Source organism: Pelodiscus sinensis, chromosome 1, assembly GCF_049634645.1.
Source record: "Pelodiscus sinensis isolate JC-2024 chromosome 1, ASM4963464v1, whole genome shotgun sequence".
Lineage (NCBI taxonomy): Eukaryota > Metazoa > Chordata > Testudines > Trionychidae > Pelodiscus > Pelodiscus sinensis.
In genome coordinates, this window is record NC_134711.1 from 133,598,424 (window position 1) to 133,614,315 (window position 15,892).

Here is a 15,892-nt window from a genome sequence, read left to right on the forward strand (position 1 = left end):
CTGCATCTCCACCCCGAGTCCAACCCTCCTCCATCTCCACTGGTGGGTTAGTGTGTACAGGGTCCCGGCCCCAAACTGGAGGGGGCAGGGGAAAACCCTTCCCAGGGTCGGGCTCAGCGGTGCACCAGGTTCAGGGTCCTGCTGCATGGCAGCAGTGGGGGGGGGGGACACAAATTTTGCTTTGCCCCCATGCGCATAACACCCTCACTACACCTCTAGGACCAGGTTAGGGTCTGTTCACCTCAGACTTGGTTCGGTCCATTGGTTTGGCCTGTTAATAATCAATTCATAATATTCAACCTACAAAGATGAGATTTCAGATCCAGCCTCCAGACCTGCCTTCATATCATGCTCAGGCCCATGTCTAATTTATTCAGATTGGCCCCCAACAATCCCCCAGCCCCTATACATATTGTGCATTGAATAGCACCCCAAACAACAACATAATCTAAGACCAAATTAGCATTTTCATATCCCATTGTCTTTCACATACCTATACAGGAAGGGTATGCTCAGCCCCATAGGGAACCTGAGTATTTCAGTCCTCAGACAGACCAGCTGCCAGTTCTCGCACTGCAAGTATAACAGCTGCTGGGCACAGAGAACCCATCCTATGTGCATTGGGCTCTTAGCCTCACTCTCTATAATCCTTCTTGCCCATTCCATCTCTTTGTGGGCATGTTGATGGGGTGGGCAGATAATGGAATAGATCTAGTGCTGGTATCTGGCTATTTAATCACTCACTGATTGCACAGGATGTGACTGGTAAGGACTCTTATAATTACAAATTCTTACAGTCTGGGGGAAAGTACAGAGCTGACTGCCAGGTGCCCTGCCCTCATCTATGGGAGAGGGAGATGACCATATGTTCACTATCTCGCTGTTGAATATTGGACTACAACTGCCCTGCTTTGCAGCCTCATGCTGAAAGGGCATAACAAGTGGGATTCCACAGGGGTCTGCTTTGGGGCCGGTTCTGTTCAATATCTTCATCAATTATATAGATATTGGCATAGAGAGTACGCTTATTAAGTCTGCAGATGATACCAAGCTGGGAGGGGTGGCAAGTGCTTTGGAGGATAGGGTCGTAATTCAAAATGATCTGGACAAACTGGAGAAATAGTCTGAGATAAATAGGATGAAGTTTAATAAGGACAAATGCAAAATGCTCCACTTAGGAAGGGACAATCCGTTTCACACATACAGAATAGGAAGCGACTGTCTAGAAAGGAGTACGGCAGAAAGGGATTTAGGGGTCATAGTGGACCACAAGCTGAATATGAGTCAAACAGCAAACATGATTCTGGGATGCCTTTACAGGAGTGTTGTGAGCAAGCCACAGGAAGTCATTCTTCCGCTCTACTCTGTGTTGGTTAGGCCTCAGACCGAGTATTGTGTCCAGTTCTGGGCACCACATTTCAAGAAAGATGTGGAGAAATTGGAGAAGGTCCAGAGAAGAGTAACAAGAATGATTAAAGGTCTAGAGAATATGAGCTATGAGGGAAAGCTGAAGGAATTGGGCTTGTTTAGTTTAGAAAAGAGAAAACTGAGAGGGTACACAATAGAGGTTTTCAGGTATCTAAAAGGGTGTCACAGGCAGGAAGGGGGAAAATTGTTTTCCTTGGCTTCTGATGATAGGACAAGAAGCAATGGGCTTAAACTGCAGCAAGGGAGGTTTAGGCTGGACATGGGGAAAAACTTCCTGCCTGTCAGAGTGGTTAACTACTGGAATAAATTGCCTAGGAAAGTTGTGGGATCTCCATCGCTGGAGATATTTAAGAGCAGGTTGGATAGACATCTATCAGGGATGATCCAGGCAGGGACCTGGACTTGATGATCTTTCAAGGTACCTTCCAGTTCTAGTGCTCTAGGATTCTATGTAGCCAGCCTGCCTGTAACTGAAAGGGTAAGAGTCACTCTGTCTTGTAACCTTGTGCTTTCCCCATCTGCAGGACCCCCAGAAGAACCGAGTGTTCCAGTGGCGAGAGGTGGAGTTAAATGGGGGCCTCACCCAGCTCTCCTTCCTCCTCACCTCTGAGCCCATCCAAGGCACCTACAATGTGGTGGTACAGAAGGAGTCGGGGACAAATCTAGAACATTCCTTTACTGTGGAGGAATATGGTAAGGAAGGGTCTCACTCCTGCTGGGGCTGGGAGAGTTAGAAACAGGAATAAATGTCTGGGAACCATTCCAAGCACAAAAATCTGGTTCAGGATTGTCAGGGATGTCTAGATGAGTGACGAGTGATCTAAGAAACAGACCAGGAAATACTAAATGCTTTAAGGGATCATGATCTGAGCCTTCATACAGTATTGTATAGCTTTCTCCCTAGCACTTGAACTGTCAGGGTCACTGTTCACTGTATGCCTGGGAGTATCTGAGTCTGAATAAAAAGGCCTATCCCTTGAGCCTCCTAAATATGGGCTGTGATTCCAGCCTCCATAAAATGCAGCTTCATTTTTGTTAGGGTTTTTCTATCAGTTATGGTAGGGGTGCAGAACAAACTGTGGGAATGCTGCATGCTAGGGGCACAGTTTGCTCCCCCTGTGTTCTTCCACTCACGTCTCCTTTCTACCCTTCTCCCACTCTGGTCTTCACACCTTTGTCCTTGCAGCCTCTGGCACCCAGAACATCTTCAAACTTTCAAAATAAACAAACAAAACCACTTTGGCTGGAGACCAAGCCTCGAAAATATCAGTCCCAAAGGAGACTCCTCTGGAAGGTTTATGAGGAAAGCAAAATTGGGGTCAGTGGCAGGGGTGGTAGATTCTCAAAGAACCCGTTTTTCAAACTTGTTTATAATGTTTGCCACTAGTCACCCAAGGAGAGAGAAATGACAACTCTGTCTAGTCTAGGGAAATGTACTAACCCCAACCACTTGTGCCTCTCATGAGCTCTCTTTCAGCAAGCCTAAGAACCAGGTAATTCTGAGCAGATTAGTAACAGTGGCTCCTCTGCTGTTCAACAGGGCATTTTGAAACTTATAGACTCATAGACTCATAGACTTTAAGGTCAGAAGGGACCATTATGATCATCTAGTCTGACCCCCTGCACAGTGCAGGCCACAGAATCTCGCCCACCCCTCTTAGAATAATCCTCTCACCTATGTCTCAGATATTGAAGCCTTCAAATACTTTGAAGGCCCCAACATACAGAGAGTCCTTCGGCTGTGATCTGTGCCCAATGCTACAGAGGAAGGCGAAAAACCTCCAGGGCCTCTGCCAATCTACCCTGGAGGAAAATTCCTTCCTGACCCCAAATATGGCGATCAGCTAAACCCTGAGCATGTGGGCAAGACTCACCAGCCAGACACCCAGAAAGTTCCCTATAGCAACTCCTATCATCCCTCCATTGACCTATTTCCAACTGATAATGAATGGTCAATTAGTTACCAAGATCATGTTATTTCATCCAACCATCCCCTTATCATAGAATCATAGAACTGGAAGAGACCTCAGAAGGTCGTCAAGTCCAGCCCTCCGCTCTAGGCAGGACCAATCCCATCTAAATCAACCCGGCCAGGGCTTTGTCAAGCCGAGACTTAAACACCTCTAGGGATGGAGACTCCACTACTTCCCTAGGTAACCCATTCCAATGCTTCACTACCCTCCTAGTAAAATAGTTTTTCCTAATATCCAATCTGGACCTCTCCCAACTTGAGACCATTGCTCCTTGTTCTGCCATCTGTCACTACTGAGAACAGCCTCTCTCCATCCTCTTTGGAACCTCCCTTCAGGAACTTGAAGGCTGCTATCAAGTCCCCCCTCACTCTTCGCTTCTGCAGACTAAACAGACCCAAGTCCCTCAGCCTCTCCTCGTAGGTCATATGCTCCAGACCCCTAATCATTTTGGTTGCCCTCCGCTGGACCCTCTCCAATGCGTCCGCATCCTTTTTGTAGTGGGGGGCCCAGAACTGGACACAATACTCCAGATGTGGCCTCACCAAAGCCGAATAAAGGGGAATAATGACATCTCTGGATCTGCTGGCAATGCTCCTCTTAATGCATCCTAATATGCCATTAGCCTTCTTGGCTACAAGGGCACACTGTTGACTCATATCCAGCTTCTCATCCACTGTAACCCCCAGGTCCTTTTCTGCAGAACTACTACTTAACTGGTTGGTCCCCAGCCTGTAACTATGCTTGGGATTCTTCCGTCCCAAGTGCAGGACTCTACACTTGTCTTTGTTGAATCTCATGAGATTTCTAGTGGCCCAATCCTCCAATTTGTCTAAGTCACTCTGGACCCTATCTCTGCCCTTAAGCGTATCTACTTCTCCCCCTAGCTTAGTGTCATCTGCAAACTTGCTGAGGGTGCAATCTATCCCCTCATCCAGGTCATTAATAAAGATATTGAACAAAACCGGTCCTAGAACCGAACCTTGGGGCACTCCACTAGAAACCGACCGCCATCCTGACATCGAACCGTTGATCACTACCCGCTGGGCCCGGCCTTCTAGCCATCTTTCTATCCATCTTACCGTCCATTTATCCAATCCACATTCCCTTAACTTGCTGGCAAGAATATTGTGGGAGACCGTATCAAAAGCCTTGCTAAAGTCAAGGTATATAACATCCACTGACTTTCCCATGTCCACTGAGCCAGTTACCTCATCATAGAAGCTAATCAGATTGGTCAGGCACGACTTGCCCTTTGTGAATCCATGCTGACTATTCCTGATCACTTTCCTCTCATTCAAGTGTCTCAAAATGGATTCCTTTAGGATCCCTTCCATGATTTTTCCAGGAACCGAGGTAAGACTGACCGGCCTATAGTTCCCTGGATCGTCCTTCTTCCCTTTTTTGAAGATGGGCACTACATTTGCCTTTTTCCAATCATCCGGGATTTCGCCCGATCTCCACGACTTTTCAAAGATAATGGCCAAAGGCTCCTCAATGACATTTGCCAACTCCTTCAGTACCCTTGGGTGCATTAAGTCTGGACCCATGGATTTGTGTACGTTTAGTTTTTCTAAATAGTTCCTAACCTGTTCTTTACCCACCAAGGGCTGTCCATCTTCCCATCTTGCGTCGCTTAGCACAGAAGTCCAGGAGCCGACCTTGTCCGTGAATACAGAGGCAAAGAAAGCATTGAGTACTTCAGCTTTCCCCACATCCTCTGTCACTAGGTTACCTCCTTCATCCATTAGGGACTGCACACCCTCTCTGATCACCTTCTTCTTGTTGACATGCCTGTAGAAACCTTTCTTGTTATCCTTCACATCCTTAGCCAGTCGCAACTCCATTTGCGCTTTCGCCTTCCTGATAACCCCCCGGAATTCTCGAACTATACATTTAAACTCCTCCCTAGTCATTTGTCCAAGTTTCCACTTTCTGTAAGCTTCCTTTTTGTGCTTAAGTACACCAAGGATTTCCCCTGTAAGCCAATCCGGTCTCCTACCAGGTTTGCCTCTCTTGCTACGTGTCGGGATGGTTTCTTTCTGTGCCTTCAATAAGGCTTCTTTAAAATACTGCCAGCTGTCCTGGACTCCTTTCCCCTTCATGTTAACATCCCAGGGGATTGTTTCCATCAGATCTCTGAGGGAGTCAAAATCTGCTTTTTTGAAGTCCAAGGTGTGTATTTTACTACTCTCTTTCCTTCCTTTGGTCAGGATCCTGAAATCTACCATCTCATGATCACTGCTTCCCAGGTTGTCACCCACCTCTACGTCCCCTATTAGTTCCTCCCTGTTTGTGAGGAGAAGGTCAAGCTGTGCACGGCCCCTGGTCGGATCCTTCAGCACTTGTACCAAGAAGTTATCCCCAACATTCTCCAAAAACTTCCTGGATTGCCTGTGTACTGCCGTATTGGTTTCCCAACAGATGTCAGGGTGATTAAAGTCCCCCATGAGAACCAGGGCCTGCGATCTGGAAGCTTCGCTCAGTTGTCCGAAGAAAGCCTCATCTACCTCATCCACCTGGTTCGGTGGCCTGTAGCAGACACCAACCACAACATCACTGCTGTTTGCTCCTTTAAACCTGACCCATAGACTTTCAACAAGCTTTTCTCCCTCTTTATACTGGAGTTCAGAGCAATCATAGTGCTCTCTTACATATAGTGCAACTCCTCCTCCTTTTCTCCCCTGCCTATTCTTCCTGAACAATCTATACCCTTCCACGACAGCGCTCCAGTCATGCGAGTCGTCCCACCAAGTCTCTGTTATCCCAATTAAATCATATTTCTTGGTCTGGGCCAGGGCCTCCAGTTCTTCCTGCTTGTTGCCCAGGCTTCTCGCATTAGTGTACAAACACTTCAGGTAACCAGTTGATTGCACTATCTTCTCCATTCGAAACTGGGGTCCTCCTTTCTCGCTCCTTGCTCTATGCATTTCTTCCCGGTATCTGACTTTCCCACTCCCCTCAGGGTTTTGGTCACCGTCCCCCGACGAACCTAGTTTAAAGCCCTCCTCACTAGGTTCGCAAGCCTGCCCGCGAAGATGCTCCTTCCTCTCTTCGTTAGGTGGATCCCATCTCTTCCTAACAATCCTTGTGCCCGGAACAGAGTCCCATGGTCGAAGAAACCAAAGTCCTCTCTGCGACACCACCTGCGCAACCCCGCATTTACGTCCTCAATTCGACGATCCCTGCCCAGTCCTTTCCCTTCAACAGGGAGGATGGACGAGAACCCCACTTGCGCTTCAAATTCTTGGATCCTTCTTCCCAGTGCTACATAATCCGCAGCAACCCGCTCAACTTCCCAGAAACCACTGCATCTGGGGGTCTGTGCTAGAAACTGTGACATAGGCACCATATGGCATCACAACTGAAGGGCTTTTGAAGCCCTATTCGTGCGCATGTAGGGCGAACCTGCAGAGCTCCAAACACCAGTCAGCATGGCAATGTGGGCATGCTGACCAGCCTGTGCTTAGACTGGGCTGATCTCACACGTTGTGACCTGGCTCTGAACAGACAGTCATCTCCTTGCTTGGGGTGCCTCTGCATGTGCTACTCTAAGCTATGCTGGTTTTTCCCTGAGCCTTATAGCTGCAGCAGTTCTTATTAAGCTTGCTCTTTCTCACGCACTCGCACTATTACCGTCTTATTCAGCTAGTTCAAAACTTCTGAGGAAATTCATTTTGGCGCTGACCCTTGACATTGCCATGCCCAGCCAGGAGGGGCATGCCATCCATGGGCTCAGCCATCAGGAAACAATATTTGCTTTTACTGTGCTAAGAAACAGCTTTTATCTGACTCTTTCCATTCAGGATAAGTTTTAAATGGCTCAACTCTTGTGGGCTGATTCACTGGTGCGTTCCATTTGCTTCATATCCGTCCAGGGATGCAAAGTAACTGGGCTTATGTCTACTTTGCTTCCTTGGAGCAGCACAATAGCCAGAGCACACAATAAATGTGGCCCTTTAAATCTGGCGAGTGATGAAGTTGTTCCAGGGAGCTGAGTCCACACAAGGTATCACTTGCCCAGCAATTGGTTTAGAATACAGCTGCTAAAGCAATGGCAGCCCAGTGGCTGGGGTTGGGCAAGTGGAACAAAGGGGAGGGGAGCAGGGATTACTCTGCTTTCTCTGTGGTTCCAAAGTCTCTTGCCAGCTGGTGTAAATTGGCACAGCTGCACTGATGGCTGAGGATCTGGCCCATGCATAGGGGGCCAGGGAGACAGGCTGGGTCTGTCACTCAGTGGGGAAGTGACTGTGATGTGAGTGTGCTCCCTCCGCTCGGCTCAGCATCTGGCCCTTCTCTCCCCCTCAGTGCTGCCCAAGTTCGAGGTGTCGGTGAGGATGCCCAAGAAAATCACCATCCAGGATGAGGAGCTGAAAGTAGCTGTCTGTGGCCTGTGAGTTGCGGGGCTTGAGTTGCTCTTCTTTCTGCTCCCCCACCATTGCCTTCCCACTACCAGCCCGGAAACCAGAGCTGGAGGAGGCCCCTTGGGTCACTTTTACTCCATCTCCAGCCCATGGGCAGGATTGTTCCCTGATCTCTAGTCTGCCCACAGCGCTGGCTTCAAACACCCCAAGAGATGGGGCTCCTCCCCCTGCCCCAGGAAATGAAGTGTCAGCCTCACACAGCTCTCTGTAAGGAAGGTTTTTTTTCTTAACATCATTCCAGCCCATGAGCAGACTCACCAGATTTATCACCTTCCTTTCCTCCTCACAAGCCCCTCCCTCCACTCCTTTCCATATTCCTCTGAACACACTCCAATGTGTCTCATGCTTTGGGGTGAAGAGATGCCTGGCGCTGAAGACGTGATCTGGGTGGGTCTCATGTAACAGTGGCAGGAGATGATAAGTCCTCTCTCTGCAGTGCTAGTGAGTCACCAGCTGCTCTGAGGACACTGTGCTTGGAACCCTGTCCTCAGGTGCCAGGGCTGATACCCGCTCTGGCACTTTGAATGCAGAACAGTGGGGCCCACAAGAATCTTTAAAATATCCTGCCACTAAAGGCTTCTGTTTAAAAACTCCTGAAGGTCACCAATTCCCTGGCCTTGGATTAGTATCGCTGCCACCACCCAATGCAAATCCCCCTTTGTGAACCCAGGAGGATGAATTTGGGAATGTCAACCCATGGGGTATCCCCAAGTTCTTTCACCCTTCCTCTGGAAAGAGCTTGAAAAAAAACTGTCATTGTTCTTAATAGCTGGTTTTTCAGTCTCAGGCATGTGCACACCGAATCTCCTGCCTTCTAGGACACGGGAATCAGATCGTGATCTTAAAAAGGCAATTTTTATTAACAAAACAAAGAAAAAACACTTGGTGACACTTTACTTGGTTGCCACTTGTTACAGAGCAACTGAAAAAAGAAAGATTAAAACACAGAGAATTGCTTTCCTAGGATTCAGTTTAGAAAGTTATGGTGCAAGGGAATAGTTACTTGTGCTCACCACAGAGACATCCAACAAACCCCCAAATAAAGAAAATAACCTGATTGCATCTGACTAAACATTGCCTGTTCTATTCACATATCTTGTTCCAAGGTTTAATCCTTCCCTAGGCATGGATGTTGCTGAATTCTCCATGCCCTGCTCCCTGGCTCAGTTCATGTTTTCCAGCTCTGCTCTGGTCATACAAAGACTAGAACAGGAAAATCACTGCTTCTAATTCCAAAACCCACACTCTGTTTTCATTAGCTCTCTTGGCTTCCTACCAACTCAGTTTCTGCTTCTCTAGCATTTCTGCAAACTCTCTAGGGCTACATCTAGACAGCAGGGCAATTTCAGGATGCTGGAAGTATCCTGATAAAGCAATTCCACATCTTTAAATGTGCCTGTTATTTTGAAATAATGGGCGTACTATTCTGGCAGCCCTGTAACCCTCATTCCATAAGGGTTAAATAGTGCTTTATTTTGAAATTTGGCATTGCTTAGACAGCATCAAATTTCAAATTAAGCTATTTTGAAAATAACCTCAAAATAAGCTACTTAATTTGCATAGTACAAATTGCATAGCTTATTTCGAGGTATGGGTGCTGTGTAGATACACCCTAGGACCTACTGTCTATGCTTTTAACCCCTTACAGGCAATTTAGTTAACTGTATGACTAGGATGTTTAGGAAAGTGCAGAACCCCTCCCATTCATCACAGCAGGTCTGGGCTTTCTCATACCAGAAAGGTTTGGCTAAATGGGAGGGAGCTGGAAGAAGGAAAACTCATGTGATTGAGGGAAGAAGACCCTGACTATCAGGCAACATGCCCTAATGGGTCAGGCCTGCTGGGGAATGGAATCATGTCCCCCCATATAACTGGAGCCCTGTCACTTGAGTAACTGAGAACCAAGACTAGACAGCGCTCCAGAGAATAGACATTAGAAAACCAGCCACGGAGTCCTCAGGGCTAATGGCATAAAGGGCCCCAAAGGTCTCTTCTGCCTGATTCTGTATCCCTGTCTAAGCACCTTGTATCTCTTTGACCCTGCTTTGGTTACAGATACACCTATGGGCCCCCTGTCCCCGGCCTCGTGAATGTCCGTGTGTGCCGGAGGTTTTCTCAGGCCAGGTCAGACTGCTATGGAAGAGAAGGCGAGGCTGTGTGTGAGGAATTCATCGGGAAGGTGAGTCCAAGACCCAAGCCCTAAACAGAAGGTGACTGTCTTGGGGAGAGTGATCCACGTCTGTCAAAGGGGCTGTTAGACCTCAGCTGCCATTCTGTGCTCTGTGGTGAGCTCTTTCTCACAGGAGAGATGTACTGGTCTGGAGGAGGTGAGGCCTAGGCTTAGGGACATGAATTCTGAAGAGAAACCCCTCAGGTGAAATCCTGGCCCCATTGAAATCAATGGAAGAATGCCTCTTGACATCAGTTACGTCAGGATTCACCACATGCTGTGTGTTTCTTCTAGCTGGGAAAGAGAGGACTCTGAGGGGGTTTGGATCTGCATGGGATTGAGATGGGGAAGAAAGTGGGAGCAGAGCAGAGGAGAAATCAAGAGGGAACTATAGGATCTTGAAGAGAGAGGGGGAGTGGAAGAGAGGAAAAAAACCAAGGGGAGGAAGAAAGAGAGAGACCGGGGAAGAAGGTAGAGAGAATGTGGTAGAGCAATAGAGAGGGAAAAGAAGAATATGAAGGAGAAGAAAGTGACAGAGAGAAAATAGAGCTGCATTAGACACAGATAGAGGGAAGGGAAAAGAAGGAGTCGGGCTGGACCAAGCCAATAAGAGGCTGGGATTAGGGCAAACCAAGCAGCTGGCAAACCTCTGGGGTGCTGGGCTATCTGATCGTGTTCCCGCAGACCTGAATTGAACAGGGATTTGCAGGGTGATTCCCTCTTTGGTCTCTCTCTCAGGCGGACAGTCAAGGCTGTGTCTCCAGTGTGGTGAAGACTAAAATATTCCAGCTCAAGCGAAACGGTTACGAGATGAAAATTGAGGTGGAAGGCAAGATCACAGAAGAGGGTACAGGTATGCCTCGTGCTGACCTGTGGCACTGTGGGTTTGCTCTGCAGTAGCAATGGGTGTTGCAAGCCGGCACTGAAGGGCCCAGGCACAACTGGACAACATGAGGCGGGTGGTGGAGATGGTGGAGGAGGGGCGAATGGAAGCATCTGGAAGGTCAGTACACTGGTTCAGGCCCCTCATTGCCATGTTTCCTTGCAGGGGTGGAGCTAACTGGGACAGACTCCAGTGAGATCACAGGTACCATGAGCAAAATCAGCTTTGAGCAGGTGGACTCTCATTACCGGCCGGGGATCCCCTTCTTCGGGCAGGTAGGGAACCTCTGAGAGCCCAGGCAGTTACAATACGTGGGTGTGCTTGTCTGTGAGAATGGGACCTTGCCACGTGACAGGGACAAACCATGGGGACTGGAGCCATGTCTCCCTGCCTCTGCACATGCTGCAATATCCTTGCCATTAGTGGGGATGGCAGCACCCTTGTCTGACCCCTTGGCGCTGTCAGAGACAAGTAGACTCATTGATGAGAAAATGAGTGAAACAAAGGGTGAGTCAAGAAGACTCACTGATGTGAGCCGGCACAGTCCTCCCCACATTCCCTCTCCCCCCACAGGGCGAGACCGTGGGCAGCGGGCCAGTAGGACATTGGCTCCAGTAGGGAGCTGTAAGCAATGGTGATTGGATTCACTCCTTTAGGTGAAGCTGGTGGATGGGACTGATGCTCCAATCGCCAACGAAAGAATCCAGATTTCCATGGGGGGAAACAAATATAAAGCCAACTACACGACGAATGAAAAGGGCCAAGTCTGGTTTTCCATAGACACTGTCAACTTCACAGACACCTCTATTCAGATTGCGGTAAGTGGCTGAATCCAGGGACCTAGGGGGTGGGAGGTGTCACTGACTCAGCTCCCAGGGAGCGTCCTCGGGTTTACTGATCTCTGTGTTCGTCAGGAGATAAAACAAAGGTTGTCTGGTTGGCTGGGAATTTCAGTCTCCTCCTCTCTATGCCTGGATCTCTCTGGTTAGCACACGCTCTGTCACTCTCCCTCTGGTTCTCCGGCTCTCGCCCCATGGCACCATGAGAAATGCAGATCAACGCGCTGTGCCTTGGAGAATCTGCCAAGGCTGTGTTGAGAGCATGGCCACTTCCTTCTGAAATGGGAGGAGACGTGTTACCCACTCTTTGATCTGATGTGGAAATGTTCTTCTTTGTCAGGCAACGCATAAATCGGAACTGAACTGTTACGACAGCAACTGGGTCACCCCCGAGTACGGTAGTGCCCATCACTCAGTGATGCGCTTTTACTCCCCGAGTCAGAGCTTTCTCAAAATCGAGCCCGTGCCTCAGACTTTTAGCTGCGGCTCCAGTGTGGGAGTCCGGGTGCACTATATCCTGAAACCAGAGGCCGTGCAGGAACAGAAGGAAATCGTCTTCTACTACTTGGTAAGCCCAGACCCCCAGAGACCTTTACCTCTTGGACACAGGACGCAGAACCCAGACCCCCGGAGACCTTTACCTCTTGGACACAGGACACAGCGCCCAGACCCCCAGAGACCTTTACCTCCTGACACAGGACACAGTGCCCAGACCCCCAGGGACCTTTACCTCCTGACACAGGACACAGCGCCCAGACCCCCAGGGACCTTTACCTCCTGACACAGGACACAGCGCCCAGACCCCCAGGGACCTTTACCTCCTGACACAGGACACAGCGCCCAGACCCCCAGGGACCTTTACCTCCTGACACAGGACACAGCGCCCAGACCCCCAGGGACCTTTACCTCCTGACACAGGACACAGCGCCCAGACCCCCAGGGACCTTTACCTCCTGACACAGGACACAGCGCCCAGACCCCCAGGGACCTTTACCTCCTGACACAGGACACAGCGCCCAGACCCCCAGCGACCTTTACCTCCTGACACAGGACACAGCACCCAGACCCCCAGGGACCTTTACCTCCTGACACAGGACACAACGCCCAGACCCCCAGAGACCTTTACCTCCTGACACAGGACACAGCACTGGAGGCCAGACATCCATATATGTCCCATGTCACCAAACTACCCTTAGGGCAGGTTCACTTGACTTGACAGTTACGTGTAAAAGCCACGCAGGGAAATGCAGAATTGCCCAGGGAGTGAACGGCCTCTGCTGGGAGAGAGAACTTCTGACTTGGTCCAGGTCCCAGTAAAGTCCCGTCTGGGTCTGGGACTCTGTGAGACTCTGGGGGATCAGTACAGACCCTCAGCCCCAGCCCAGCCTTCCCTGTGAGCATCCTGCTCTCATCCCCCACCAGGTCCCTGTGACAGGAGGTTTTCTTCTTACCGGCAGGTGATGGCCAAGGGAGGCATCGTGAGGGCAGGCACCAAGGAGCATCCTGTGGGGGATGGGGAACGTGAGTAGAGCCGTGTGAATAAAGGAGTTGCCTGGTCACTGGCTGAACAGAAGCCCCCGTCCCTCCCGCCCCCAAAAAAACCCAATTGTTTGGGGGCAACTGAATCATTTCACTTTTCTTTAGAGTTGCTTTAATCTCTTTTGTAAATAGAATTGAAGGGAAATTTCAAAACAGCTCTTCAGTTTCATTGAAAAATTGAACCTTTTGTTTAGGAAGTGCTGAAACAAACCTTCTCATTCGTTCTAATTTTGTTTCTGTCCAAAATAATTTGGTGAATTTAACCTAAATGTGTGAAATGCTTTGGTCTCCCTCAGTCGGCACTTTTCACCACAGAAAAAATGCACCTGAAAAATATCAGCCTGTTCTTATTGTGAGCTTGTGCCACCCCGTTCACTGTCTGTGCTGGTATAGTGAGCCGCTGTGTCAGAAAGAAGTGCAGGAAACAGCCCCCTTCTCTCCTCTTTGCTTTCTTTTAGGATATGCCTACACTGCACTGCCTTTTAGTGACATGACTTTTGCCAACAAAAAACTCTCACCCCACAAGTGGTGTTTGCTTTGTTGGTAGACGGCTTACACTTCTCATTTTTAGCCACATGGCGGGTGTGTCTAGACTACAGGGGGGGTTTTTTCAAACAAAAGTGGCCTTTTTTCAACAAAACTTCTCCTGCATCTAGACTGCTGCCGCGTTCTTTTGAAAGTAAATTGAAAGAATGCGGCAGTTTTTTCGACCGCGGAAAACCTTGTTTTATGAGGAAGAACACCTTTTTTCTAAAATGCATGCAAACTGTGCTTTTTCCAAAGAGAGCATCCAGACTGTCTGGGTGCTCTCTTTCAAAAAAGTGGCTTGCTTTTTCGAAAGTACTGGTTGTAGTCTAGATGCTATTTTTCGAAAGAGGCTTTTTCAAAAGTATCTTTCGAAAAAGTCTCCTTCGAAAGAGGCTTGCAGTCTAGACATAGCTGGTATGATGATGTCAGGGGGTCCCCAACCCTACACCCTCATCCACAGCCAGATGTGACTCTCATCCAGCAGGTAGACTAAAAGGTTTTATTGGTCCTCAGGGATACAGCGTCGCACGGAATCGATGTTAGTGCAGGTATCCAGAGCAGACAGCTTTATTCCTCTTAGGGGAAAGGGGCTCCTGGATCCCTCACCCCCTTTTCCTGCTCTCAGCCTCCTCACTCCTCCTAGCCCAGCTGAGACTGACTCACACTCATTGCCACTGCTCACTGGCCCCAGGCAGCCCCGCCTCCTACATAGTCCTGCTTCCAAGCCCAAGATGTTATCTGCTGTCATCTGGTCATCTGGAAGACTGAACCTATTTCCCCAGTGAGTCATGCCCAGCCTCGCCCTCCTCATGCACACAGTGCTGCTGGGCCTGGGGAAACAGAGGCACGCACACACAGAGTGTCACTACAGAGCAGCATAGGACAAGAGGATCACGTATAACCCCACAAGACAAACGGTGAATGCAATCCCAGAGTGAACACACCCACTACGTCACACATGTTGGCAAAGCCATGTTGCTAAATGGTGTCTAGTGTAGATCTATCCTTTCTCTATTTTCTTCTTTTCTCATTATTCATGGGCTCTCTCCCAGTGACATCCACACAGTCCCCCTACTGATTTAATTTCCTTAATGGCAGCGTCAAGAGATTCCCACTTTCATTCGGGCTAGCTGGGCAAATTCCACTGGGAAGAGCAGAGGAGTGTGGAATCCTACCCGCTCTACAGCCCTGTGGGCACAACCCTCCACACCGAGTCACTGCACGGCATGAGCTCCTCTCCTTGCCTTCATTCGCATGGGCAGAGAGATCCTCCGTGTCAGGAGGACAGTGCCAGACTGTCGCTGGATTTTCCACTAAATCTACCTTGCCTGCATATCCCACCACAGGTGTCTGTAGTAGGAGTCAAGGGCCTCAGCTACGCACCAAAATTTTTACTCTCCTTTAAATCACCTTTCAGGGTGGCAGATGTTGCAGCCGTGATGAGGGAGCCTAGGGAAGTGTGTGATTTTGGAGCTCATTCTCTGTAGCTAATCCCCTTGGCTCTCTGTTTGCCAGTTGTCCAGGTATTTGAGCTGAGGGTCCCCGTGGGGCCCGAGATCGCACCCCTGGCCCGGGTACTTGTATACACCACGTTACCCAGCGGGGAAGTTGTCGCCAACTCAGAAGATTTCAAGATTGAAAACTGCTTTGCCAATAAGGTGAGCATCCTGATCTGCGACTCACACTCACCCCATGGACCATGGCCCGTCTGTAGAACCTAGAATGGCAAACTAAACAGGAAACTCAGGAAACGTTCACTAGCTCCATGAGCCTGTCAGGCCCTGACCAAGGATCAGCAACTAAATATGAGAGATGAATGCACTTCAGGACTAATTTGCATGGGCAAAATTATGGAAGGTGCAAGCAGAACTAACATATAGGGGGAGCTGCTCGTCATCTTTGAATTGTATTCATCAGGAGTGAGGGGCACTGGCAGGGCTGTGAGGGGAGCCTGTGGCTGGAATAGCAGGGGGCTGCAGGGCAGGTCTGAGGGGCACGGGCAGGGCTGTGAGGGGAGCCCGTGGCTGGAATAGCAGGGGGCTGCAGGGCAGGACTGAGGGGCACTGGCAGGGCTGTGAGGGGAGCCCGTGGCTGGAATAGCAGGGGGCTGC

At 49.4% G+C, this 15,892-nt stretch overlaps 1 protein-coding gene across 1 annotated transcript in view; it reads left to right on the plus strand.

Moving 5' to 3' along the window:
- The window catches only part of LOC102453736 (alpha-2-macroglobulin-like), a 64,299-nt gene that overhangs the window by 19,142 nt on the left and 29,265 nt on the right, over positions 1–15,892 (plus strand). The window contains exons 6-14 of the mRNA XM_075902371.1: positions 1,953–2,121; positions 7,707–7,791; positions 9,878–10,001; positions 10,731–10,845; positions 11,041–11,150; positions 11,532–11,693; positions 12,055–12,282; positions 13,172–13,235; positions 15,297–15,439. Of these exons, the coding sequence (XP_075758486.1) occupies positions 1,953–2,121; positions 7,707–7,791; positions 9,878–10,001; positions 10,731–10,845; positions 11,041–11,150; positions 11,532–11,693; positions 12,055–12,282; positions 13,172–13,235; positions 15,297–15,439 (1,200 nt within the window). The remainder of the gene's footprint in view (positions 1–1,952; positions 2,122–7,706; positions 7,792–9,877; positions 10,002–10,730; positions 10,846–11,040; positions 11,151–11,531; positions 11,694–12,054; positions 12,283–13,171; positions 13,236–15,296; positions 15,440–15,892) is intronic.